At 51.3% G+C, this 26,371-nt stretch overlaps 1 protein-coding gene across 3 annotated transcripts in view; it reads left to right on the top strand.

The window, feature by feature from the left end:
- RNF123 (ring finger protein 123) overlaps positions 1-26,371 on the top strand; it is a 48,623-nt gene that overhangs the window by 14,752 nt on the left and 7,500 nt on the right. For all 3 annotated transcript variants that reach the window (XM_051793148.1, XM_051793149.1, XM_051793147.1), the window contains 19 exons: positions 423-522; positions 990-1,051; positions 1,141-1,212; positions 1,879-1,999; positions 2,841-2,942; positions 4,118-4,224; positions 4,771-4,969; positions 5,590-5,735; positions 5,847-5,930; positions 6,157-6,264; positions 8,983-9,160; positions 10,173-10,247; positions 10,659-10,746; positions 11,005-11,092; positions 11,222-11,306; positions 18,356-18,495; positions 18,742-18,930; positions 20,532-20,607; positions 21,475-21,559. In XM_051793148.1, coding sequence (XP_051649108.1) covers positions 423-522; positions 990-1,051; positions 1,141-1,212; positions 1,879-1,999; positions 2,841-2,942; positions 4,118-4,224; positions 4,771-4,969; positions 5,590-5,735; positions 5,847-5,930; positions 6,157-6,264; positions 8,983-9,160; positions 10,173-10,247; positions 10,659-10,746; positions 11,005-11,092; positions 11,222-11,306; positions 18,356-18,495; positions 18,742-18,930; positions 20,532-20,607; positions 21,475-21,559 — 2,105 coding nt within the window. The remainder of the gene's footprint in view (positions 1-422; positions 523-989; positions 1,052-1,140; positions 1,213-1,878; positions 2,000-2,840; positions 2,943-4,117; positions 4,225-4,770; positions 4,970-5,589; positions 5,736-5,846; positions 5,931-6,156; positions 6,265-8,982; positions 9,161-10,172; positions 10,248-10,658; positions 10,747-11,004; positions 11,093-11,221; positions 11,307-18,355; positions 18,496-18,741; positions 18,931-20,531; positions 20,608-21,474; positions 21,560-26,371) is intronic.

The following is a 26,371-nucleotide window of genomic DNA, read 5'->3' as shown; positions in this document are numbered from 1 at the left end:
ATACTGTGGCCTGATGTCCCTGTCATTTTCTGATGAGGAGGTTGAATGGCCTTTGTTTCCAGCTGTGTTAGCACTGGAGGGTCCTGCGGAGCTGTAGCTTTTCCATTGCCCTGTCATCTTTTATGTCCACTTAGAGGGGATGTTTGGGGTGTGGTGCTCAGACAGAAGAAGGGGGACAGTCGTCTGTGGCAACAGATTGGGAAGGGAACCTCCCAGTGTCTAAGGAAATACAGGTTGATAGGGGTGTCCCCAAAAGATCTCCTGCCCTTACTTGTTAGAAGGCTGGGGAAGGTCTGTTCAGGTGTGCTACCAGCTGCAGTCACACACTGGTACATTGTTTCGGGGAGTTTCTGCTCTTCATTTGGCAAGACATTTTCTCTGTGCTGTGGTCTCCTACTAATCACTGTTTGTTCCCCAACCAGGGCAAGGAGAGTAAGGAGGTGAAGGAGGAAAGTGCTGAGGAGAGACTGAGGCGTCGGGCATATGAGAGAGGCTGCCAGCGGCTCAAGAAACGCATTGAAGGTTTGTGAGGAAGGAGGGAAATTGCCAAGATCCCACACCTTTTGTGCAGCCAGGAGGGAGGACTGACTTTTTGAGCTGTTTCCAAATCCCCTTCACTACCTGAAGTCCAGCTGTGTTCCTGTCAGGACAGGCTGTGCTGCAGGGGTGGGAGCCAGCCATGCTATTTTCTGGTGGCAGGTCAGGATTGCTGGGACCCCACTGCACAGACCTGCAGCTCCCCATCATGGGCCACAGGCAAACCAAAACTCGCCTTCAGGGGCGTTGTTTTTCAGCTGTGAATGAATTTATTGCTAGGTGGTGAAGGAGAAAATTCTCATTAGCTTTCTGCCAGCACTAATTCTTCCTGGGCCCCTCTGCTAAGGAGGTAGCCTTTCTCTTGGGGACAGGTCACTGCAGTTGGGGTTAAGAGGGGTTAAGTTGCTCTCCAGTGCTTGTTTTCTGATGGTAGACGTGTGTCCCCATTTTAGTGGTGGAAGGTCTCCAGGTTCAGATTCTGAAGCTGCTGCTGAACAACAAGGACAGAGGAGGGGTAAGCGCTCTGTGGATGTTTGGGGACAGTATCTCCACATGATGGGCCTTGTAAGGCATAGATTTACTACCTGATTTTCCTTCTGCCAGGGGGAAGCCTCCAGATACATCTTCCTAAACAAATTTCGCAAGTTTCTTCAGGAAAATGCTAGCAACAGAGGGGTAAGTCAAAGGGCCAACCTTCCCACGAGCCTCCGGCACCTTCAGGTTGGGAGCAATGCCCTTTTGGCTGGGCTGCTTCCAGCAGTTGATCCACTGAGGCCTAGATATGGCAGGGAGTGAGGAGGAGGGAGATCTGAGGCCAGAAACCAGGCAACTTATCCCAGTCCTATGCAGTGATTTATAGGAAAGTGGACCTTGGGGACAGCCCTAGGTGGGAGCTGAATGTCCTTCTATAGCCCCTTGGGGAGCATGGCTGTGGGGTGCTCTGCTACAACAGAGCTTTGGCTTCCTCTTCACTGCCTGGGTGAGGACTGTTCTGGCCCTGGATCAGGCTCTTGGCCTGCAGCTTTGGGAGGTAGGCATCCACTGGTGCAGGAAACCCTCTCTTCACCTGCATCTCTGTGTTTATCATCAGCCCCATCTTTGGTGGTGGAGCGTGTTATCCCTCCTACTCCTCTGTCAGGCCAGTTTGTTGTTTAAGTGCCCAGGACTTTCTGGAGGTGGAAACTGCTGCCTACCATTAGGACTGGGCTCTCTACCAGAGCTGGAAGCTAGAGATGCTAGTAAGGCTGAGAACACAAAGTTTCTGCCTCCTCCATGTGGCCCCTGGGACTGAGATGCATTTTCACACCTGCCCTGATGGTTGGACTCTCATTCTTGCCCTAGAACTTGACTGTGTTGTGCCCACCAGAGTACATGGTGTGCTTCCTGCACCGCCTCATTGCTGCCCTGCGCTTCTTCTGGGATGGACACAAGGCAAAGACCCCAGCTGCCCTGAGCAGTGAAGGTGAGGCCTGGGGGAGAGGCTTTGAAGGTTAGGTTGTCCTAACCTTGTGGTTAGGACAAGGTTCGCTTCTCAGTAGTGCTTTCCAGAATGATGGAAATTTTGTGTTTCTCATGGGTGCTTGAGCCTTCTCTCACTCTGAGACTGTAGTTCCCAGTCACCCTGGGAAATTCCCGTGTGCAGCTCTATTCCAATTAACCTCCACACCTGAGATTTGAAAAGGGACACCTGTGCTGTTTGTCAGTTCCCCCTCTCTGCTCTGGAGCAGAGTCCAGTATTGATAATGAGTCTGTGGATGGGCAGCTCAGTGATCCCATAGTCAAAGTTTAGGGAAAGATATTTGTCTAGCTTTGTGGTTCCCAGACTGTGGAATTAAGGGGGAACTGAGTCAGTGCCAATTTGTTTCCCACCCTTAAACCCCACCTTGCCTGTGCATCCATGATCTGCTTGGCATTCCCTTTTCTTACTTTAGATTGACCCTTTCCCTAGACTCAATAAGTGCTTTATAATCCATGTGGGACTAAGTGTCAGAGCTGGAGTAGCCAGGTGGAGAACTGCCAAGTCTTATGATGATCCAGTTTACCCCAGTGCCTGTGGTTTGAGGAAGGAAGTGCTGGGAGGCTTGTTGTTGATGGCCCTTGGTTGCTCCTGTTTCTGCATGGATCTAATGCTTCCTCCACTGTGGAAATCACCCCTGCCTTAACGGCTCGTGCTTTTATGGCAAAAATCTTGTTGATAAATGTTAGTCTAGGATGGCCCCTGGGGTCTGCCTTAGGAGGCCATACATATATGTGTGAATCCTGTGCATGGGACTCATGGAAAAAACAAATCTTCTCTGCTTTAGAGGCTTATGTCCCTCCTCAACTCTTCTATAATGGGAAGGTGGATTATTTTGACCTTCAGCGACTTGGAGGACTCCTGTCTCATCTTAAGAAGACTCTGAAAGGTAAGTGCTTTCATTTCCAATATCTGCATCCAGGTCCTGGCTGAAGTTCACCCAAGAGACATTCCAGGGAGCTGTGGGTAATGAATTTTGATTAAATTTGAGAAGACTTGAATTTTAATGAGGTGCAGGTTACTCTGAAGAAGACATCGCTCCTATTGGGTGGAGTGTCCTTCAAGTGAACAGTTTACTGTTTGTATCCCTGAATGGGGCATGTGGCAGTTGGAGGAAGGGGATAGTCTGGGAATATCTGGTGTTTTGCTCTTGCTGCACCACAGCCAAGGGCTGGGAGCTGTCAAAGCACTGACCATCAGCCTGGCTCTACTGGGCATGAAGGATGTCCAGGATTTACTTGCTGTACCACTCGGGGCAAGGAGTAGCAGTCCTGTGTATGTACTGCAGCTGTGTGTTTGTAAGCAGCCCACTCTGGCAATAAACTTCCAAAGCCTCCCTTAAGGAAGGATTAGAAACCCCTTGGCATTCCACTGGACTTGATTTGTCTCTGGTTTCTGGCTAATGTGCCACTTACCTTTGCTCAGATGTCTCTTCCTCCCCAGGATGTTTGCAAGATTAGGACCATTTTCTCTGTCTCAAGTTAATCCCTAGTTTTTTCAAAATTAGATTACTTAACTTAAGAACTACATAATCTCCTCTGGTCTCTTACCAAAGTATCCTGAAGAGATTTAAAGACAGAGCTATGGATTAGAGATGACATTCTTTAGGCTTTGTACAGCACAGACATCAGCACAGCCTTCCTTTGGGCTGAGATTGTTTCCGGTGTGAGTCTCAGTCCTAGTGAGTTAGGGACACATCATGGGACAGCACTGAAGAACTGGATGCTTAAAAAGTTGTCTCAGGCACAGAGTTTCCTTCCCTGCACTATTCTAGTCTGGCCCTGGTGGTTGTTTCCTGGTTCCTCAGTTATCCCATTTGTAGCTGGTAGGACCAAGAGCAGAAATGGGTCTTGGGTGAGCAGCACCCATCACTGCTTGGTCTCTGTTAGTGAGAGCAGATTTGTTCCATGGAAGGAAGCCAGGGGAAGGTTCTGATACACCATCCAGCTTTGCTGACTGCTTCTCTACTGCCAAAAAGCAGGAGAGAGGATGAGCCCAGGGCTGCCTCATGGGAAGTGAAGGGTGACTCCTGTGTTCACAGCTGCTTTGCTGTGCTCTGTGCAGATGACCTGGCTGCAAAAGCCAATGTCCTGATTGACCCTGCAGAGCTACAGGCAGTGACTATGGATGATCTTGATGAAGATGAGGAATCAGCAACATCAGCAGCACAGGTGAGTTATGTTAATCACCTGCAGGGGTCCTGGTGCTGGGGCAGCAAGTTCAGCCTCTGGCCAGAGAGGCTTTTCTTTAGAAGAAGGCAATGTCTGGGTCAGGACTGTAACCAGTCCATGGGCAACCAGATAAACAGCTACACTTGCATGAGAGTCACTGGAGATCAGCAAGGTCCTGGATGTTTGAGCAGGGTCCCAAGTTTGAGCAGCAACATTTTCTTTGCTGTGTTCTCTCACTACCCACTGATCTGAATATGCACCCCCCCTCCATGGCAGCTCATGGTGCTTGCATTTGGAAGGGTGCAAGGCAATGACAGACAGAGCAGCTCCTTGCTGTGCAGATCTGCTGCTTGTGCCTGGCATGTGCCCTTGGAGGAAGGACTGTCCATTTGCTACCCTGGCACTGCTGGCCCAACCATGATAGGAAGGGTGTCCGCTCATCTTCCAGTGGCCACTGGACATCTATCCCAACATCCTTGCAGAGACAAGGGAGGAACAGCAGGTAACCAAACAGCTGGAACTGCTTCTCCCTTCATTTCCTTTCAGTCCCAGCGTCCCTCTGCCGCCCTGGCCATCGGTGGAGCTCTTGCCAGACCTGGCTGGCTCAGCTCCCCCACCCTGGGCCGTGCCAACCGGTTCCTGAGCACGGCAGCCGTCAGCCTGATGAACCCGCGGCGGCCGCTGGGCGCCCTGGAGAAGATCAAGGTGCGCACGCTGAGCGTGGAGCAGCGCACAGAGGAGGACAGTGAGTACTCTGCTGTGTGCTACCCTGGCCCAGGGGGTCCCTGGCAGAATGGCATCTTCCAGCTCCCGGTACTCTCAAGAGGAATGGAATCTCTTTGCTGCCAGCGTTGCTCCTTCTCATTCCCAGGACGTGCTGACACCCAAAAGTCCGCAAAGACCCAAAAGACCCCTTTGCCATCCTGAGCATGATGCTGGTGGTGCTGTCACTCTCTGTGTGTAGGGTTCCTGCCTGGTTCCTGCACGTGCAGTGAGGCTTTGCAGAGAGGTGGTTCAGAGGCAGTTGTGGCCACATTTGCTCTGAACACAGACTAGCTGGAGGAGATGGCGTGTGCAGGAGCAGCACTGTTGCTGTTGCATTGGGCCATGCAGGCCTCTCAAGCATATACAGGGCTTGAGGAAGTTGAACTTACGTGGCCTGGGTCTGTCTGAACAGATCTTATGGGTCAACCTGATGCAGGCAGCGAGATGGGAATGGTGTGTTAGTGTATCTAGTGACTCATGTGGGCTGGGAAGGGGCACAGAGACACAACAGGGCTTTGGCTTCAGAGAGGTGAAGGCAGAAGCTGAGGTGCCAAAATGCTGTGCTGAGAACTTCTTTTCTGTCTTGGGGATGCATTGCAGTTGAAGGCACCCATGGAAACGAGGGTCTCTTACTGGGCAGACCCCCAGAGGAGCCAGACCAACCCATCACTGAGAACTCCCTTCTGGAAGTCCTGGATGGGATAGTGATGATGTACAACCTCAGTGTGCACCAGCAGCTTGGGAAGGTAAACAGCACGTGCTATGTAGGAATCCATTTCCCCAACATCCAGGCTTCCACACTGACTCTGTTTCCTGCTTATTTAGTGACTGTATATGCCCTTTCCTTCTCCCAACAGATGGTTGGTGTGTCAGACGATGTGAATGAATATGCCATGGCACTGAAAGACACAGAGGAAAAAATCAGCCGCTGCCCAAAGAGAGTAAGTGTTTCTGGACTCCCACTTCCACTCCCTCCCTTTCTGTGGAAGGAGTGGGAATCAGTGCTATAAAGAGCATCCACAGAAAAGCTACTGTCCCCTTTCCCTCCTGCCAATGCTCCCTAGGTAGCCCCAAGGTGGTATTTGCTTTTGCATTGTTTGTCCAGCCCTGAAAAAGGATGCTGTAAATGGCAGTGACATCTGCCTCACATCTCTGCACTCTTTTCAGAGGAGAGACATCCATGAGGAACTGCTGAAGAGCCAAAAGGTCTTCTCTGAGAAGCTCAATCACCTAAGCCGGCGCCTCGCCTGGATAAATGTCACCATCTATTCAAAGGTGAGCAGGAGTGTAATTCCAGCAGCTCAGAGGAGACCAGTGAGTGAGCATCAGTGCTGCTTGGCTCACATGCCACAAGTGTTGTTTTCCCTGGTGTTGAAGCAGTGGTGATGATCTTTGGGGCTTATTATCCCTTCTTGTGCATTGGAGACTCCTGTCCCAGCCTTGGTCCTGTAGTGTTTGTTAGGACACAGCCCAGTCTGATCTGAGCTGGGCATGGTGCTCTGGGCTTTCACTTGTGGCATCTGCTCTGCAGACAGAAGAGTACAGGTCGAAAGGAGATTCAGTTCTCAGGACATGTCAGAGGATAGAGGCTGCTGTGGACCACTTCACTGAGCTGTGCTGTGCATCACAAGGGGATCTCACTGCTGCTGCTCTTCCTGAAATCTGCAGGATCCAAGCTGAGGGATTTTTGTTAAGGTGTTCTCCTCTTCCTCACTTTGTTTCCACATAGAGAGTGTGTTCTGCATTTAGTAATGCAGTGACTATTTGCACAGGTTGTCCCTTTTTCTCTGAATTCACCATTTTCCAGGATAAAATCTCTGGTCTGTTTTCTTGTGAGCAGTTTTGCTGATCTTTTTCTGTCTTCCCCTGCACATTGCCTTGCCCCATCTCTGTAGCTTTTTTTGTACCTGGGGAAGAAGACTAGTTGCCTTGAACATGCAGAGGCAGCAGGGTCTCTGCATGTGTCCCAGGATGTAAACAGGGAGGGGAAGAGTAGTTCTCATGAATGCATCTGGCAGAGCTATAGTGGCTGATCCTGGCTCATGAGCTCTTTGCTTGTCCTCTCCTTTACTCCTGAGAAGGACTGCAAGGCACAATACTGGAGGGAGAAGATCTCCAAATGCAATAGCATAGCCCATGCTTGCCACAAAAGAATCCTTTCTTCCCAGACTACTCTGGAAAGGCTGAGGGGCTTCACCAGGGTGCACTGCAGGTATGGCTATGATGGCCCTTGCAGAAACACTTCATGACTCTGGATAATCCATTGTCATACTAAAGGCAGGTGCTGCCATCCATCAGGAGTGCAGTGTCACCTTTCTGGATGAATCAGCAGCATCTGGGAGCAAAGGTTACAGCCTTCCCTGCTTGTGCTGCTGTTCTGGTCTGCATGGTCCACCTGGAGAGCAGCTCAGGAGCTGGCTCAGGGTGTGGAATGTGCCCTGAGAGCCCAGTGAGATTGCTGTGGAGCCAAATGTAGCTGCAGCCAGGAGCCTGTGCCTTCAGGGCTCCATCTCACAGCCATCCTGCTCTTTCTCAATGAATCCATCCATCCAGTGGCTCCTGTGTCCCTGGGAATTGTGTGCACTGGAGGATCACATCTGTGTAAGTGTTGCAGGCATTGCTGTTGGTGATGGAGAGAAAGAGCCTGGCTCTGTCTAGAGGTGAAGTCCCACTCTGTGCTGTGTCACAGCACAGCAGAGGCTGCTCCTTCCTCAGGGGAATTAGTCACTGGTTTATTCTGAGCTGAGGGATTCAAGGTTAGACAAAAGGGAATGCTACAGCTTAAAAACACTCTTCGTTTTAAAGCACATAATCCTGCCTTCAAAACATCCCTGTGGGAATTCCAGCTTATTTTATTACAACACTGTATTTATCCATCACACTGTGGGTAATCACATCTTTGTATCCTCTTGGTGTAGGCTTTCTTCAAGCTTGGCAATACCTGAAATGATGTTTTGAGGTTGTCAAGTCTTAATAAAACCAAATGCAGCATTTCTTTTAACTTAATGTTGTCTGCACAGTTGCTTTTTATCCTGAAAGCAGCAGTTTGGCTGAGATGTGTGTTGGTGTCAAGATAAAAATGTCTTTTAATCATTTTAGATGATTTGCACTAGTTCAGTCTAATTTACAGAACCCATGAAAACCCATGAAAATCTCCCAAAGGTGGTAACAACACACTTTAGAAAAGCCACTAAGCAAACAAAATCCCTTATCTGCACCTCTAATTTTACTTTTTTCTTTAATTAGAAGTCTAACCCTTCTCCATCTATTTTTATGCAAGTAGTTATTGCTTATGCTATTTCTTGGCATTGCAGGATATGAAATAATATTTCCTCTTTTTATGACTTTGTTGGCACTCATTTTTATAGTTTCCAGTTATGTAGATGCCCTTAAATTTCCTGGTTTTAATTTAGGACCCCCAGAGTTTTATTTAGAGAAACAAGAGGCTCCTCAGGACAGTAAATCTGTTTGAATGGCTGGCACAGAACCTGAAAGGCTGTGGCTGCCTATTACAAAGATCTGAGTTGGTGTGAGCTTTCAGCCTGTTCCTATTTAATCCCTACAATGGACCAACTTCCTTTCCAGCAGATTTCTGCTGGGTTTTCTAGTGTCTGCTTTCTTTCAGCAGCGTCCTTGGAATCAAAACTCACTTCCTTTTATTGCCACCAGGCTTGTGTGGTTGGATACACACTGGCAAGGAGTAGTGCTTGGAGGGTCTAAATGCTGGGTGAGACAAAGCCATCACATTGATGAGAGCCATGCTCTGAGCTTGAGGTTGGTGTAGAGATCTCAGATTGTTCCTTCCACCTGAAGGTTCTGTGGCTCTGTGAAAAGCCTAAATGCACAGATCAGGTTACTGAACTCAGAGCAGCGGTCTGAGGAACACCTCCGATGCGGAAATGTTTCTGAGGTCTAAGTGTGGTGCTGATGGTTGTTTCTCCAAAGAGGAGCTGGACAAAACTCACTGGGGACTGTTGTGTTCTTCCTGGCCAGGAGAAGATGCAGGATATCTATTGGCTGCTGCGGGTGTGCATCCGCACCATCGAGCACGGTGACAGGACAGGCTCGCTCTTCGCTTTCATGCCAGAATTCTACCTCAGCGTGGCTATGAACAGCTACAGTGCACTCAAGAACTACTTCAGCCCTGTAAACAGCATGGAGGAACTTCCAGGTGAGGGCATGGGGAGGCCTTGCTAATTCTGTCCTGATAAAGTCACATCCTTATGGAGAAGTAGCAGATGTTGGGCATCACCCCTTCTGTGTCCTTTCCTGGTTGTGACGTGCTGCACCACTACATTGTGTGTGCTGGGCAGGTGCTGAGGCTGCTTTCTGAGCGGGTACCCTCTGGTCACTGTACTCAGACAGGGAGCCCATGCCTTGCCCAAAGCTCTCACAGGGTTGGCTATAGTGAAAATTGCTGGCAGCTATGGATTGTGTTTCCAAAGGAGTATCAGGAATGGGCTGGGGTGCTCTAAGATGTGAGTACCTCAGCAGTGCATGCCATTGCTTTCTGGTTTCTGGGTGGGAGGAGATGTGCCGTGAGTGCAGAAATTGGGACTGCTTTCAAATTCCCCTGGGATTTGGGTAAGTTCCTATGGAGATGACCACCCACATGGTGCCAGGAGTCTGTGTTTAGGTGGATTTCCTCTGGGTACGTTCTGTGCTTTCCTGGCTAAGTGACCCTGCTGAGCTCTTAGCAAATAGTTCTGTGCTTTCCAGAGCCCACGAAGGTAAGAAAAGCTTCTGTTCCCACCAACGAGACATAGCTGAAGTGTTCACATCCTTTAAGTGGGGGCTGTGCCTGCTGTGCAGGCAGCAGCAGAATTAAGCAGTAGCAGATTTCTTAGGGCCTGCAGGCTGGACATGGCTTGTCTTCTAAGATCTTCTTTGTGTTACTCAACCTCTTCTGCACCAGGCACCTCTCCTTTGTGTCCGACTGGACTGCATGGTTTTATGTTTCTCTGAGTAACTGTTTCAGACTCTGCAGACTGAGGTGAGAGGCTCTCCTGGAGATGAATGTGTCTTCCCAGCTGTTTGTTTTGACAACTAGACACACAACAAAGCTGCAGCTAGCTGTTACAGGGATGAATTCCATGGCCTGTACCATGTCCACAGGAGTGCTGGGACCACAGGGCTTCCCATCAGGCCGTTGGTGTGACCCCTGCTCCCTCCTTCTCTTGCAGGCTATGACGAGACCCTGATGCGCCTTGCTGCCATCCTGGCCAAGCATTTTGCTGACTCGAGGATTGTGGGCACAGGTAAAGCTGCACTCCTCTGCTTTGGGGTGATGGTGCCACAGGTCTGGCCGGTCCCTCTGCCAGTGGCTCACCAGACTTCTGTTGGGATCTGTCTCCTGAATCTGTTGAGTGCTTTATGCCTCCACATACAAAGAGAGGCTGAGCACTGCCCTTGTCTGGTGTGTCCTTCTTAGTCCAGGGTTAGATACATGACCTGGGATACGCTTTGGAAAGCAGGACTCATGTCCCAGCTACTTGCATGTCCAGTCTGGGGTTATTCCTTAGCTGTCAGAGCATAAGCATGCTCTCCATGTCAGCTGGGACAGTGTGCCTCTCCACGTGAGGGTCAGTCCCTCCCAGCCCCTGGCACCCCCCCACAGCTCCCTGTGTGTCCTTGGGTGCCTGGCCTAGTCCCTTCTCATTCCTCCTCAGACATCCGGGACTCCCTGATGCAGGCGTTGGCCAGCTACGTCTGCTACCCCCACTCGCTGCGTGCTGTGGAGAGGATCCCAGAAGAGCAGTAAGTGCTGCCCTGCCTGTTCCTGGGGAGCTGGGGCAGGGCTGGGGTGGTGGCAGGGCTGGATGAGCGAGCAAGTGGGCTGCCAAGCACCACTGAGGGTCCCGGAGCTGCAGCACGGTGCTGGAGTTGATTTAGGAGCCTTCTGTCACCCTTATACCTGTGGCTTTGCTCTGCCCCAGCTCTGTGGGTCCTATTGTGTGTCCTGTTTAATCCCCTGTTCCCAAACCCTGTGGGCTGACCTATGTCCTTGTCTGGCAGGCGGATCTCCATGATGAAGAACCTCCTGGCTCCCTACGAGCAGCGACCCTGGGCACAGACCAACTGGATCCTCGTCAGGCTGTGGCGGGTGAGCATCCTGCATCCCAGCCCCTCCCAGCACCTGGGGCTCGTGGGACACTGAGCATTTCACTTTAGAGTAGCAGCAAAACACAACTGTTTTTGAACCTCTAAGATCTTTCCTTATCTCTTTTGCCAGGGCTGTGGCTTTGGGTACAGATACACACGGCTCCCACACCTGCTGAAAACCAAGCCTGAGGATGCCAGTCTGCCCAGCCTGCAGAGTGAGTGGGGCAGGGGATGGGCACTCTGGGCTGTGATGGGTGGTGAGGGAGGACCAGCCTCTTCCCTAGCAGCTGTCTCTGCTATGGGCCAGGCCAGCTGGTGAGATGGCTGCTGAAGTAAAGAGCTCCTGGCCAAATATCAGACCCAGTCTTTGCAGCCTGGCCATCCCCAGCCTCTCTACACTGGCTGGTGACTCTTGCGTGCTGGATGGTGAGTTGGACCCATGACAAGGAGGGGTTCTGTCCTTCAAGGGAGAGGAGAGAAGCCCAGGGCTGCATCCTTACCAGAGTTTTACCCCAAAATGTAAGCCTGGGAGAAGGCTCTGTGATGTCCACAGTGAGCAGCTGCTGTGGGGAAGAGTTTTCATGTTTGCCAAGCAGCAGATACCCTGTGAGAGGGAGCAGGTGCCCAGGGAGGCAGGGCACTGGACAAATTTCCAAGCAGGGAGTGTTTTAAACAGGCACCTCTCAGAGCCTGGCAGAGCCTGTCCTGCCTTTGGCACTTCATTTTGGTTCTCAGCACTGTCACTGAACTGAGGGGTTCCTCAGCTCCGTTGTGGCTGAAAAAGATGTGGGGAGGAGAAGGGACCTTTCCTGAGCTGAAGAACACGTCCACACGTCCCCAGCTTCACCCTTGCAGGGTCTGGACCTGTCTGAATACATTCTTTACCTCCCCCCTCTGGAAAAGGCTTTGTGCCAGACCTTGCTGCTGGAGAGCTGGATGGGGATGGGGGACAGAGGGTGCTGCAGCTTGCCATGGGAATGCAGCACATGGAGGTGTGTGCTGAGCCCCACCTCCCCAGCTCACCTGGTGAGCTGTCTGTCTCTGTTTTAACAGCACTCTTGTTCTCTTTTCTCTCTCCTGCCCGTGGTGCCCAGGAGATCTCTCTGTTGCTAGTTTCCAGAGTAAGTTTGTTGTGTGACCCTCTCTTGTCTGGTGAAGTAGCTTTAGAGAGCTCCCTGCTTCCCCTCTTCTGTCTAAAGAGACCCTTCGTTGTGGGCAGAGAGCTTCACACATGATTGTTTTCCTCAGTCCCATGGGAGAAGCCAGGTGGGCTGGTGCCCATGTAGCAATCTCTGAGGCTGCTTCATGGACCTGCTCTCAAACCTGTTTTATCGAGTGTCAGAGCCTTCCACAGGCTGTGCCAGCCTTGGGTTCCTCTCTTCCTTGGAGGAATATGGAGAAGCCCTGGTACACATGCAGGAGAGACTCGTGGCTGTCCTCTCACACTCCTACTGCACAGCCAAGACCTTGAATGGCTGCCTCCAGTCCTCTGGGGTGGTGACCAAGATCCCCCCATCCTGGGGAGCTCTGGGGCAGGAGCAGAGTTCCTCAGCTGTGGAGGCCTCGTTCCATGTGTCGTGTGGCTCCACAGAGTCTGAGCCTGGAGTGGGCTGTGCTGGCTACTAGGGACTTGCTCTGGGGATTGCTATTTTAAGGCTCAACCAAATCAATAATGAATGCTGATTTAATTGAAGAGGGACAGGGGACTCAGAGGTGTCCTTGAGATGCTGCCTAGGGAGGAGAAGACGACCCCCCCCCCGCCTTCCCACCCATCATCTTCACCTCGTTGCAATTTGAGCATTGGCAGGGGACAACAGGACAAACTGCTGAGCTGAAGGAAATCCCTGTTTATCTGGGTCTGCTTCTGCAGGCTAGTCTGAAGGGAGCTTGGGCAAAGGCCTGTTCTCTGGTGCTCCAGCCTTGTCCTGCTCTGGGAATGCTTCCTTGGAGGACTGCACAGGTGGGGAAGGTTTGCTAGTGCTGTCTCACAATATCCATGAAACACAGAGCACAGACCTGGTCTCCTCTGCTGCCTTTAGCCCGTGCTCACCGATGGTGAGCAATGGGTGGCTGCCTGGGTTAGCCAGCGAGGGGGAGAGGCTCAGAAAGGCTGTCCCTGCTTGCTCCCAGAGTTCTTCCTTAGCCCTGCTGGCACTGAAGAGCTCTCATGCCTCCAGTTTGGCTCCTGAGAGCAGACAGGGCTGTGCTCAGAGCTGGGGCAGTTCTGTTTGGCAGCTGCTGCAGGGACTTGTTTTGGTTTCATCATGGCCTTTGGACAAGGCTGGGTGCTGCTCCCACATGCACACCAGGGGCAGCCTGGCTTGTAAAAGCAGGAGCTGCAGGGTGGCTTCAGGTTGCATCACAGGGCTCCTCTGCCCCAGGCCTTCTGCCCACACACCCATCAAGCCATGGAGGGAATGTGGATGGGACTGTGAGATCATTTAGCTGGAATGTTGTGCAACAGGGGCCAGACAATTCACCCACATCCCCTTCCCAAGTCCAGCAAATTGCCTAAGCTAAAGAGGTCTTTCAGGAAGAGATCCTGCCTCCGTCTGACAACACCAAAAGTATCCGCTGGTAGTACTTAAACTGTCCAAGCCCTTCTGGTGGTGGTTTCTCCCCCTTGGAAATAAATCTATCACTTATGATTCCTGATGGGGATCATGAAATCATAGAATGAGTTGGGTTGGAAAGGACCTTAAAGATCTAATTCCAACCCCCCTGCTGTAGGGAGGTACACCTTCCACTAGACCAGGTTGCTCAGAGCTCCATCCATCCTGGCCTTAGACATTTTCAGGGATGGGGCATCCACAACGTCTCTGGGCAACCTGTGCCAATGCCTGACCACCCTCACAGGAAAGAATTTTTTCCTGATATCTAATCCACACCTGCTCTCTTTCAGTTTGAAACCATTCCCCCATACCTAACCTCACCTTCTGTCTCCCACTGCTGCTGCTCTGCCTTTTTCTGCTGGCTTAAACTGCATTACAACATTCTAGTCTTCAGAAGTGCTTGTGTATCAGGCTAAACTCACTTCTTAGTCCTTTTCAGTGGTGCAAAACATACAGCCTCTGTGCCTTATCCAGGAAGAGGTTTTGCTTTTTTGTAAGCCCCACAGTTGTTCACCCTTCCCATGTTTTTATCATCCCAGAGGTGCCTGTGTCATGCTGGCGGGAACCCCTCCCTGCTCTGCTGGTCACAGAGCCAAAACTTGCATTAGCTGGAGGCACACAGGGATCCCAGCTGTGCCCTGGGCTGTCCTGATGCCTGGCACTCCACCTTATTGATATCTCATCCCCTGAATGCCTCCTGCTTTCCCTCTGCCTCGCCCCTGCAGCCTTCCCTTTGCTCCTCTAAATGCATCTCTGCCTGGGCACAGTGACGTGGTTGTAATGCATCTGGGCCCTTTCAAAAACCCAGATTAGCATTGGGTGGAGCTGCTTTGTTTCTGAATCTGGTCAATTTGGGGCTTTCCCCCTCTGTGCTCCCAGCTCTACTGTAAATGCTGCAGTGTCCAGAGATCCCTCAGGCTGCTGACCCAGAAGTCTCACAATTAGCCCTGTTATAAGTCTTGCTGGCTCATTAGCAAACTATAAAGCACATAATTACCTTCCTGTGATGAAAGTACATGACCCTGCTTCTTTACCATTATCTAGTAGGAGCACTTATTGAAGGCTTCCACTTTGTCTGCTTTATTAATTTTTAACTCTCTCTAATAATGAGCCTCTGCTACTGTTAGACTTTCTACCTAGATTTTTTCCTTGTAGCTGAAGAAACTTTGCATTTAACATGGTTAGTTGAGGATGTTTTTTATGTCTTCTCCTTCTATTACCCCCCTTTCTCCTTGTTTTCATCTACCACTGGCTATGTTTTATTACATTCACTTTACCTTTTACATTTTAACTCATGCCTTTTAACCCAAGTGCTAGCTGGAGCACTGGGGCATTCTAGCTCCCTAATAATCCTCTTAAAGAACTCTTTTTTTTTTATTCACTGTTTCCCCCACCTCTATCTCCTCTATTTAATTTATATTTTTGCAGGGAAGTTTCTGTTGTGGAAACATCGGATGTATCTGTAACCGCTGGGTTCCACGCTCTGTTGCCCACATTAAATGTATTGAGGTCAAAATTTCTGGCCTTGGAAAACCACTGATTTCTGTTCCAATGACTGATGTTTATCTGTCATAATGAAGGCTAAGCCAAGACTGAGTGGCTTTTGTATTAGGGAGGTACAAATTTCAGAAGCACTAAAGACTATTGCCAGGATCGAGATCACCCCATCAGTGAGTATCCAAAGACTCCCTGTGGAATGACATCCCTGTCTGCAGTGGCACATGTAAGGGATGTGTCATTGCCCAGGAGGGCAGTGGTACCTGAGGGAATGCCTCAGCAAAAGAAAAGGAACACAACAACAGGACTAGATTTTTGGGTACCACTCATGACTGCCCTGTGGAGAACCTCATCTGGAAACTCATGCAAGGGATGAAGCTGCTCTTGCTGTGTTCCAGGGCTTGTTTTTTATACTGTTTTCAAAGAGTAACAGTGATCACAGCATCTTTAGATTCAGAATCCTCTTAGGAGCAACAAAAGCCAAGAAAGTAACACAAGAAAGAAAGTTTAAAACCTTAAATAAACCTACTTAACTGTGGAGAAGTTTGACAAAAGGCACTGGTTTTTAATGGTCTTACAGTCTAGCACAGTCTTTGGCAGCAGCAGGGAAAGCATTTAAGAACTGGAGATTTGTAGCAAACTCACACCAATCATGGAAAAAAGACCACGAGGAAGTAGTCATTGGCTAGAAATCAGGATAAAGCAAGTTGTTACAAGTATAAGAGCATCCTTCAAAAAGCCAAAGCTGCCTGTAAATGAGGTAAACTTTGGCTAGGCAATCCATGTTGAGATCTGTCCTGACTTGAAATGTTGGTAAAAGAGGCTTTGGCAACAGACCAGCAGGACAACACACACAGCTCCTCCACAGGGAGTGTTGATTCTTGCCTAGGACTGCTTTGGTACTTAAAGGCTGGCAGAGGGTTAATATGTCAGCATTTTCAATAAAAAGCATTTTTTACACATTGAAGGGAGGCTTGGGAAAAGAAGGCACAAAAAACTTTACAGAGAAACCTTCTAATTCTGAATTCGAGGGAGAGAAAATGTAGATGGAATCAGCATGGTCAGATGTAGAGTGGTGGAGTAAGGCTGTGATGTGCCCCTTCAGCCATCACTGACAGAGAAGACAAGGTGGGCTCCAGCACTGACTCCTGGGCTTCTCACTTGCACCTCATGACCAGCAAGTTCCTGAGGGTCATCCTTGAACTGGCAACCTATTGTAATCTTTTGGAAAAGAGCAGCTTGATGTCCAGTCCAAGGAACAAATTACACAACAGCAATTATGGGGAAAGGAAAACAGAACAAAACCAAAACCACATTATGCCTTTGTGCAAATCTGCCACACGCTTGTGGTTTGGATGCTGTGTGTGCTTCTGATTCCACCTCTCCAAAGAAAACCTGGGAGAGCTGTCAAGGTTCAGGGGGGAATGGCAAAGGGGACAAAGATGTGACAGTTTCTGGATGAGAAACTGTACTGGCTGGGACTGTTTCTGTTGGAAAAACTATCATTAAGTTGTGGAATCATGGCTAACTGGAGGAATTGACTGGAGAGGAGCATCTCACTGTCTCTCCCACCAGAAGGAACAGGTTACAGAGAGTAAATGTTAACAAATAAAACGAGTAGGAGCCAAGCTCCAATCTGAATTCCTCCTGCTGCACACACTGAGCTGTGGAATGTTACTCTGGGACATGTTCAATGCTAAAGGCTTACACAGTTTCAGAGGACACTGGGAAAGAAATCCCCAGAGGACCACTAAATATGTAAAAAGGACGTGCCTGGCTTTGGCAGTCCCTGAGCCACGTGTGTCCAAGGGCTGGGAAAGTACTTGTGGGTGGGAGCAGGACATCAAAGACGTTTGTTGTGATGAAATCCTTCCCAAAAATGAGCTTTTAGGCAGGATCAAAGCCAGGGTGCTGGCCTGCCTGGGGTGATTATGCACTGTGAGGCTCAGCACGTGGCCTCCATAACAACAGAAGTTCATTGCACTTGCTCATGGGCATTCACAGAATAATTTATTCTGTTCCCATTTGAGATGATGATCTCCTGCCATCCCTCTCTGCTTTGCTAATCCCAGCTAGCAATCTCCCTGTAGTTATGCCTCGCTTTTTGATCCCTAGGGATGTGATGGAAGTTGTCCTGTGTTTCCTTTGCCCATGCTGGCCCTTCAAGCAGGCTGCAACCCCAGAGACCTCCTGCAGTCCCAGCACAGCTTGTTCCTCTGGGCACTGCAGTGCTGGTGCACCAGTTTGCATCTGCTCTTACATACTAATAGCTTCTAGTAGTGGGAAAATGCAGTTAGGTTGTGTTTTTCCCCTATAGCTGGTAAATCTGCTCAAGTTTCTCTCTCCAAGCCCTGCCTTTTAGCCTATGGTTTGAACTGTGGTACCCTTCCCTCATAGTATTGAATGCTTGTGAGCCTCTTGCTGACAGTGGGTCCTTCTGCTGGTGAGAAGCATCTATCCCATTTGTGCCCCCTTCCTTTCCCTGCCTTTCCATGGGGGTTGGTGCCCCACACAGCTTTGATGTGTTTCCCAGCTGCTGGGTCTGACCCTGTGCTCTTGGTAGTGAGAAAGCCCAGAGATGAGATGCCACGTACCAAGGGGACATGTCTGTGCTTGGGCTGAACCTGGCTGGGGAGCATGGGCAGCTCTGCCTGAGCCTACCAGGGGCAGAGCCAGCCCCAGCTCCATTCAGAAGCCTCTCAGGAGTGGGATTCACTTGGTACCTTGCTACCCAGATGCAGGCAGACAGGCACAGCCACGTGATGTCAGGGTGGCCGTGGTGGCTCCGGGCAGCTGCTGCCACGCTGGTATCAGGAGCAATTAATGCTGAGCTGACCATGGGCCTCTGCAGAGCTGAGCAGGAGGGGTGCTGAGCTGCAGGGCAGTGCTCCTGTGCATGTGGGCAGCAGCGAGCACGGAGGGCTCTTCCCTGGTTAATTCAGGCTGGCATTGCAAGAGAGTGCTTGGAGGCCCAATCGGCGAGATTGCTGCTCAGAATAGTCCTTGCACCGGCTCCCAGTGCCCTGCCATCTCTGCTTACTGTAAGGCACAAGCCAACATTTCCCAAATCCAGGACTGATCTCACAGCCTGCCCATGCTCCCCACTCACAGCCACTCCAGGACAGGCCACTGAAGCTGTCACTGTCTGGTTTCAGAGCCGTGTCCCTCCACCCTGCTGCAGCGGCACATGGCAGACCTGCTCCGCAGCGACCGCGACCTGGCCCCCAGCTTCCTCAACAGCGTCCTGAACCAGCTGAACTGGGCTTTCTCCGAGTTCATAGGCATGATTCAGGAGGTGGGTGTGCCACCCAGGGCTCTGGGGTCCAGCACTCGGTGGGTGCCATGTCCTACACGCAGTGAGGCTCAAGACACACCTCTCAGGGTTGGGTGTGCAGTGGTTCCTGGCATGCACAGGAGATGGGAGGGGATGGGATGGGATGGGATGGGATGGGATGGGATGGGATGGGATGGGGTGGGATGGGGGTTATGGCCATTCTTTTGGGAAGGGGCACCTGTCTGAGCTGTCTGCATTGCTTGGCAGATCCAGCAGGCAGCAGAGCGCCTGGAGAGGAACTTCGTGGACAGCCGGCAGCTGAAGGTGTGTGCCACCTGCTTTGACCTGTCGGTGAGCTTGCTCAGGGTGCTGGAAATGACCGTCACGCTGGCACCTGAGATCTTCCTCGACTGGAACCGCCCGTCGTCAGAGCTGCTGCTTCGGAGGCTTGCCCAGGTACCATCCTGTGTGAAGAAACAGCATCTGGAGGGGCATGGGAACCCCTCTGCCCTCTCTCCAGATGTGCAGTTACTTGGGGGCTCCTGCTACAAGTGCTGTAGTACTTAAAGCTGCTGCAGAACAAGTGGTGCTCCCTAAAATCTCTACATATCAACTGCTCTCTTCCTTTGCAACTGGTCTGGCACAGCTGATTTCTACCTCTGCTGGGATGGAGGATGGATGATGGCTACTTAAATCTTCCTTCAGAGAGGCTATGACCAGTAAATGCTGAATTCTCCAGTGATGAGCAGTGCCATGAAATCTGGAGAGGAGGTGTGATAGGTCTGAGCAAGGAGCTGTGGAGACTATAACTGGCTTCACTGCGAACACACTCCAATGTTTGGGCAGGTCCTTTATCCCTCAGTCCTAGAACATGTTACCAGACATCTCCACTTCCCTGCCAGGGTGACTGGTACAGCCTCATTTCAACCCACAGCAGTCCTTGGAGTCCAGTAAATTAATTTCTTTTCTGAAGCATGGGAAATCCTGGAAAGCCCTGAGGACAGGCTCTTCTTGTACCATCTGGACTGGTGGGGAGCAGTTATATGTAACTTACCTGTACCTCAAGAGTTGAGTCTCAGGGCTCTGAGCAGATGAATCAAAGCAAGACATAGTGGGGTCTGGTACACCAGTCATGAGGGGACACCAGTGCTCAGCTTGGGATCTTTGTAGGGATCACTGTGTGAGGAGGAGAGTGAGGGGCCCTCAGCAGGTGGCTTAGGCAAGCTGGGGAATAGGTAGCAGAGAGTAGGGTGCTGCAGCATTCCCCTCACTGCCTGCTGCTGCTGTGAAGCTGTGCCCCACCACTGAACATGCCCCCAGAGGGGTGCAGTGTTCTGCTCTTGTGCACTGGGGAGACAGGAAGAGGGATGCTGTATCTGAGAGACCGTGCTCAGCTTGCAGCAGTTGTGTCAAGCCTGGAACGGTCCCTGCTTGTCCCACTGGGGTTTGGGTGAGAGCTAATGGTGGCTAATTAAGTGTCTTTAGAGTTGATTCCTCCTGTGCTGGTCATAGGCAGAAATCTCTGCCTGTGGTGATGCTCTGTCATACAGAGAAGTTGATTGCTCTCTGTACCACCCTGTGCTTCAGGCCTGGTAGATCCATCCTGCTGCCAGCTCCAGTCAGGGCAGGACCTGGACTGTGCTTCACCCTGCTGACACTGCTTTTGCCCACAGCTGCCAGCTCACTCTTCACATGCTGTGGCTGTCCTGGGGATTGTAGTTTCTGCTTGTCAGGAGCTTTTATCTGCAGAAGTAGTTTGGCTTCTGTAGGTGGGAATTCAGATTTAAGTGGAAGGTGCTGATATTCAGGTGTCTTGACCTCAGACTGACTCTTCTGTGGGAGGTTTTGGTCTGGTACAACCACTGTGGTGTGGTGCCACCTTGTTCCATGCCAAAGCCAAGCTAGGTCTGTGCTGTGAGCCTCCCTCTGCATTCACCAGCTCTCAGGCAACGAGCCCAAACTATAAGGACATGCTGCCCCAAAACTTGCTTTTCGGATGCTGCTTACAAGAAAGTCCATCCAGAAAATACAAACTCTCTCTGCTTTTCCCTACACAGCTTTTGAACCAGGTGCTGAACCGTGTGACAGCTGAAAGGAACTTATTTGACAGAGTGGTCAACCTCCGTCTGCCTGGTGAGTCCACACATTAACCCTGTGTCCCTCTGCTGGAAGCACACCCTTGGGAAGGGATGGATGGCTTGCAAGAAGGTTGGCACAGAGGTGGATGGGATCAGACCTCAGACATGCCACATCCCTGACTGGGAAGCCAATCTGGTCCCACAGGCTGCAACAGAAGTGCTGCCTTCAGAAGACATGTAAATCCTTCAGACAGATGTGAGCGTTGGTGCTCTTCTTTGGTCCAGCAGCTCTGGTTCCCTCCAGCATCCCTGTCCTCATGAGACAGCTGACACACAGGTCTGGCTGTCCCTGGTGGAAGTGGCAGCTGTGTGTGTGTGGGTGGGCAGGTGTCTTGCTAAACACTGGTCTGGCACAGGTTAGGTGGGAGCTGTTTGAAAGGCTCAAAGCCCTGCACAGGCTGCAGCCCAGGTAGCAGGTTTGCTTGCTGGGCTCTGCATCAAGTAAAGGATGCACTGAATTGTTGGGGGAAGCTGTTCTCAGCAAAATCAGCCCTCTTCCTTGAGAGGTGACTGTGGGCAGCTGAGCTGGGCCTGTTAGCAGACACTGGCTCCAGACGCTGTCTTATGGAGATCCCATATTCCCTGTACAGCAGCTGCATTTTCCTTAGGAGAGGACAGATATCTTCTCCTGTTGAGGTTTGGAAGAGACAGGAGTGCTCCATCATGAGAGCAGTGTCTGGGTCTGGGGTTCACATTAGTGGGGAAGACCCCTCTGTCCTTGATGGCCCCCCCAGAGAGCCCCTGTCATGGTGCCTGGTGACTGATCACCTCCTGGACCACCAAGCCTGGCAGTAGTGGTGCAGCCCTGCTCTGCCTGTCACGTGGTGGCACCAGCTCTTACCTTTCTCTTTTGCTTCCGTAGGCCTGGAGAGCGTGGACCATTACCCAATCCTTGTGGCTGTGACGGGGATACTGGTCCGGCTGCTGGTGGACACTGATGTTCAGGGGTGAGTGGCTTTTGCCTTCCAAAGCACAGGGTGTGTGGCATTGCTCTGGGCACTGCAGTAGTGCCATGGGAGGTGTTGCAGGACGACATGGGTGCATGGAGACTGAAGCGAGGCGAGGGAGGTGTGTGTGGAGCAGGTAGAAGCCAAAGAGCTTTGTGCCCCTGCAGCAGCTGCATCCCAGTGCTCCTGCTGGGTGCAAACCCCCTCGCTGTGGTGATGGAAAACCCTTGTGAGGGGTCCCTGTGAGGTGCTGTACTGGCAGCACCTTCCTCCTCGGGATGGGGCCTGGCACTGTGCGATGGGACAGCTGCTGTCGGAGCTGCTGTGTGTAAAAGAGCTGTGCTGATGTGGTGACACAGGCAAAGTGCTGCAGCACACAGGGATGGCTGGAAGGGTGTTCATTAAAGCTTCTTTGCCCTGGACCCATCTCAGGAAGGCACCAGAATGTGTGCAGAGTGCTCTGGCTGCCCAGATCTGTGGCACAAAGGTGAGACAAGTCCTGTTCAGGCATTTGGGTGATTCTGATTTTAAGATGAAGCAAATCTTGTCTTTATGGTAACGAGTTACTCAAAGAGGCAGCACTGGCGGAGTGATGTGGCTGGACAAAGCCACAGTGACCTGATCATTTATGTGTGTCTGTGTCTGCTTGTACCAAGTCCTGCAAATAGACTTATTCTGACACTCTGCAGCCCTGCCTTTGACATCTCCCATTGTCATTTGTAGGTGTCTTGCCTGGTCACAGTGTGCTGTAGGCTGCTGTTGGAGATGGGGCTCTCCTGTCTGTGCTGTACATCCTGCTTGTTTTCATGTTGGAGAACACGATAATCTCTGGCTCTGCAGAGAGGAGAGTCCCATCTGGCTGAGCAGCTCAGCCCTGCAGCCAGTCTTTCAGCTTCTTCTCTCAAGGACTCAAAAGATGTACACAAATATATCTAATTATAACCTGCCTCCCGTGGCTGCTGCACCAGTCTTACAGCCCTAAGTGTGACAATGCCAAGCATTGATCAGTGGCCTTTCTGGGCTGGGAACAGGGGTGAGTTTTGCTCACCCCCAGAACTCTGCTCTGTGGAAAGGGCAATCATGAATTTGACACCACGACTGGACATTTCTTCCTGGAGGAAAGGAAGGAGGTGATAAAGCTTTATCCTGCATGCCAGACAGGGTGAGAAGTCCTTCCCTGACACTCTGTCGCTTAAACATCTGTCCCAGGTCAGGTCACTTGTAGGGTCAAAATGGGAAAGGGACATCCCTCAGTTTAGCAAACTCCAAAGAGCTCTGGGGACATGGTAGTGTGATGTCAGTCACATCCTTTCTAGCCTGCAGGGACTCCTGGAGAGACAGAAAGCTTCCAGACTGTGTCCTTTCCCTGAAAAGCCAGCTGTGCTTTGTGAAGCCTGGGCAGCCATTGTCCCCTGTCTACCAACAGCATCCTCCATGCCTTGGGCTGTGCAGTCACAAACCAGAGGCACTGTGCAGGTCTCTGACTGATGTTCAAGGGCTTTGCAGTCACCTCCCTGGGCACTGGAAAGCAGAAATAAATACAAAATAGGGGAATGATGCATGAAAAGCATTGTGTCCTTAAGGTGGACCTAACTGAGCAGGAGGAACACAAGGTGGAACAGGAGGAAGCCCAGGAAAAAATATCTATAAACCAAAATGCTTCTCTGTGATTTTGCAAAGCCATGCACTAAACCTGAGGTTTGATGCATCAGTGATCTATAAAAGGTAAGCAAACGTTGCAGGGGAGCCACTGAGGTCAATCAAGGCAAAAGAACTGAGGCTGGTGGCTTGGAGACCCTCTGCTGATACCTAAACAGAGGGGGTGGGCAGTCTGGAGGCAGAGACCAGCGTGACCAAAGGCAGAATGCCTCACATGGAAGGAAAAACTGAACCCCCCACCCTGTTTGCAACACTCTGAATTGAGAACTGGGTGTTGCACCCCACTGACAGAGCAATTCTACTCCATGCAGGCACATTGTGAAATGGCAAAGAGAGGTGGGATGGAGAAAACCAGCAGGTGTGAGAGCAACCACTGAGGCTTTTTTGCTGCCTTTGCATTCCTTGAGGGCTCAGCCCTGGTTTGATCCTGTTTGCAAAGCACCATCACCACGGGGTGCTGAAGCCTGGGTGGTGCAGCTGGGATAACAGTTGCCCCAAAGCCAGGGAGATATGTCAGTGATGGAGCACAGCAATGGCCCAGAGCACAGCAATGGGAAGCATCTGTCTCCAGGTGCATGAGTAAAAGGATGGTCTGTGGAATGGAAAAGGAGAATTCAAACCTTCCTCGGGTCTGTACATTCCCATGGAAGGTGATTGCTATGGGTTGTGTTGCTGCAAGGAGGAACTGAAGTGATTTAAAGGGTCCCATATGTAACCAGGCCCTCCAGAGCAGATCTGTTTGTGTGAACTCATGTGGAGACAGCTTTCCTTTTTCCTTTCCTTTTCCTTTCTCCCTTCCTCTCAGCAGCAAGCAGGATAATGGGATGAGCTTTTGTCCTTTCCCAGAAACACTCTACCCAGGCAGTGCTGGAAGCAGGTAGAAATCTCTCCCAGGTCCCAGATTGCCAGAAATCATTAACAGAGAAGTTTTTTCAACCCACGTTTGCAGGAATGTCCCTGTGGGAATTACCAGGGACACTGGCTGTTACCCTGGCTGGTTCCCTGTGAGAAGGCTGTGCCCCAGAGAATGAGGGACCTCGGGAGACTTCCTTGGCTTGGCTGTGTTTTTTCTGGTCACCTCCAACCCAGTAAGCAGACACTGTACCAGGTACTTGGTTGGAAGGTGCTGCAAGCTCTTCTGGGAGTGGAGGAATGAAGTCCCCATTTATGGGGCCAAAACATTCTGGTGGGGAAGGGTGGGAGTAAGGAGGATCAGGGCCCTGCCAACTCATCCTGCCACGTTATCAGGCTGCAATCAGATGCCTCAGCTGCTCCTTTCCCAGCACAGGACACTCAGCCAGGCATCAAGTCCTCTTGCTACGGACTCCTGGCATCAAACAGAGCCATTAAGCACAAGGCAAGGGAACATTGCCCGGGCCAGGCTGTGTTGAGATGGTTGATCCATCGTTTGCTGTAGTCCCTGGATGCAGCAGGCTGTGCTTTTGAGAGAGTAGAGATGCATTTCCTTGCTGGGTTGGGCAGGACAGGCTGGTGCTGCTTGTGGTGAGCCAAAGCTTCAGTGCCCCCCTCCCAGCCCTCGAGTCTCACAGCACTGGGCAGCACTGCTTTGGGGAGTCTCAGTGGCTGGCAGGGCTGAGGAGGCAGAGATGTCCATGTGCTGCCTGTTTGCCAGGCCCTAATGACTGCGTGGGGAGGAGAGGGAAAGTAGGATCTGGCAGGCTGAGCCGGGAGCTGGGCTGAATCCACACCACAGACCCTGGCTGCCTCCAGCCAGTATCATCCCCCTGTTTGTCTGCTTGCTAAATAATTGAGCAGATTTTCTATTAAGCCTCCTTCAGAGTGAGCTAATGGAGCAGAGTTGGCCAGAGCTGGTGTCAGGATCCTGGTGGGAGCGAGCGCAGGGGAAGGGGTGAGGCCAGAAGGTGAGGCTGTGGTCCCCTGTGTGTGAGGGCCCACTGTAATTAGGGCTGGGAATATCGGTTAGAATGGCCTTTGTGGGAAGTGAGTGGCCATCCTGGGCTGGAGATGAGCAGTGTTGTGCCAGGGCTTGGCCACTGCTCTGCTTCTCGGGCTTCCCCCATGCCCCATGGACACCACCCACTCAGAGGCAGGGGCATGATGCTCTCAGGGTGAGGGTTGGAGGCACCTTGGAGGCAGACTAAGCAGACTCTGCTCAGTTGCCAAATGGTTTTGGGATCACTTCTGCTGGAAAGGTCAGGAGATCCTAGTCTGCAGGTTCCCAAACAGCCACGTACCTATGTGCTCAGGCACTGCTGGGACCCTGGGGATTTGGCTGGTCGCTGTGGACATGGTAGTTCTCTGCAATCCTGATCAATTAAACACTAATACTCCTTCAACATGTGTTGGTGAGTGAGCTGTGATGGAAGGAGAGGCAGGAGCAGGCATTTCATGGACCACTCAGTCTAAAGGAGTCCTTGCTACCTTGCTCTAAAGTCTCAGAAGATGGGTGGTACCCCAGTCTTGCAGTGTGTAACATATTGAGGCGAGTGTGAGCAAGAGCATGGAAGAATGACTAGCTCAGACATAGGTTTCATGGTTAAAAAAGGAGTCTGGTCTTGCAGTTTTTACAAGCTGCCAGCTCCAAACGCTGTGTCCTGAGCAGTGGGACTGCCAGGGCTGAGCCCTCCCAGCACCTCAAGGCTGTTGGGCACACACTGGGAGGCAGGAGCAGGCATTGTGCTGGCCAGCACCAGGCTTTGCTGCTTTGAGCTCTTTGGAAAACTGTGAGCATCATAAGGAAAGGATTCGGGTCCAGCCATGTTCATCATGTGTCCCGCCCCAGTGGCAGGAGGACAGGACAGGACTGGCATTCAGTGCACCCACATTGTCCTGGCTGAGGTGTGAAGTGCCAGGGGAGACAGGAGTCAGCATTGAATGCTGGTCCCCAAAGCTAATCCTTATCCCAAAGCTAGTCCTTGCCCCCATGCATGCTGGCACAGGTCCTGTGTGCTGGGGCTGCTGTGCTTTGTGCTGACCCACTGCTTTACCCTGCAGAGCCGAGGAGCAGGAGGGTGGTTTGGTGGGAGCCAGGGCTGTGATGGTGCAGATGGCTGCTGAGAGAGGACAGGGTATTCCTCAGGGAACATCCATTAGGTTTCTCAACTCCTGCCTGTCAGAGAGGCTGTGCTCCCAGCTATGTTTTTCCTTGCTGAGATGTTCTGCCTTTCAGGC

Source organism: Manacus candei, unplaced genomic scaffold (genome assembly GCF_025592945.1).
Source record: "Manacus candei isolate 608988 ecotype Guabito, Panama unplaced genomic scaffold, ASM2559294v1 h1tg000036l, whole genome shotgun sequence".
NCBI lineage: Eukaryota > Metazoa > Chordata > Aves > Passeriformes > Pipridae > Manacus > Manacus candei.
The sequence above is the reverse complement of the archived record's forward strand: the minus strand, read 5'-3'. Positions and strand labels throughout refer to the sequence as shown.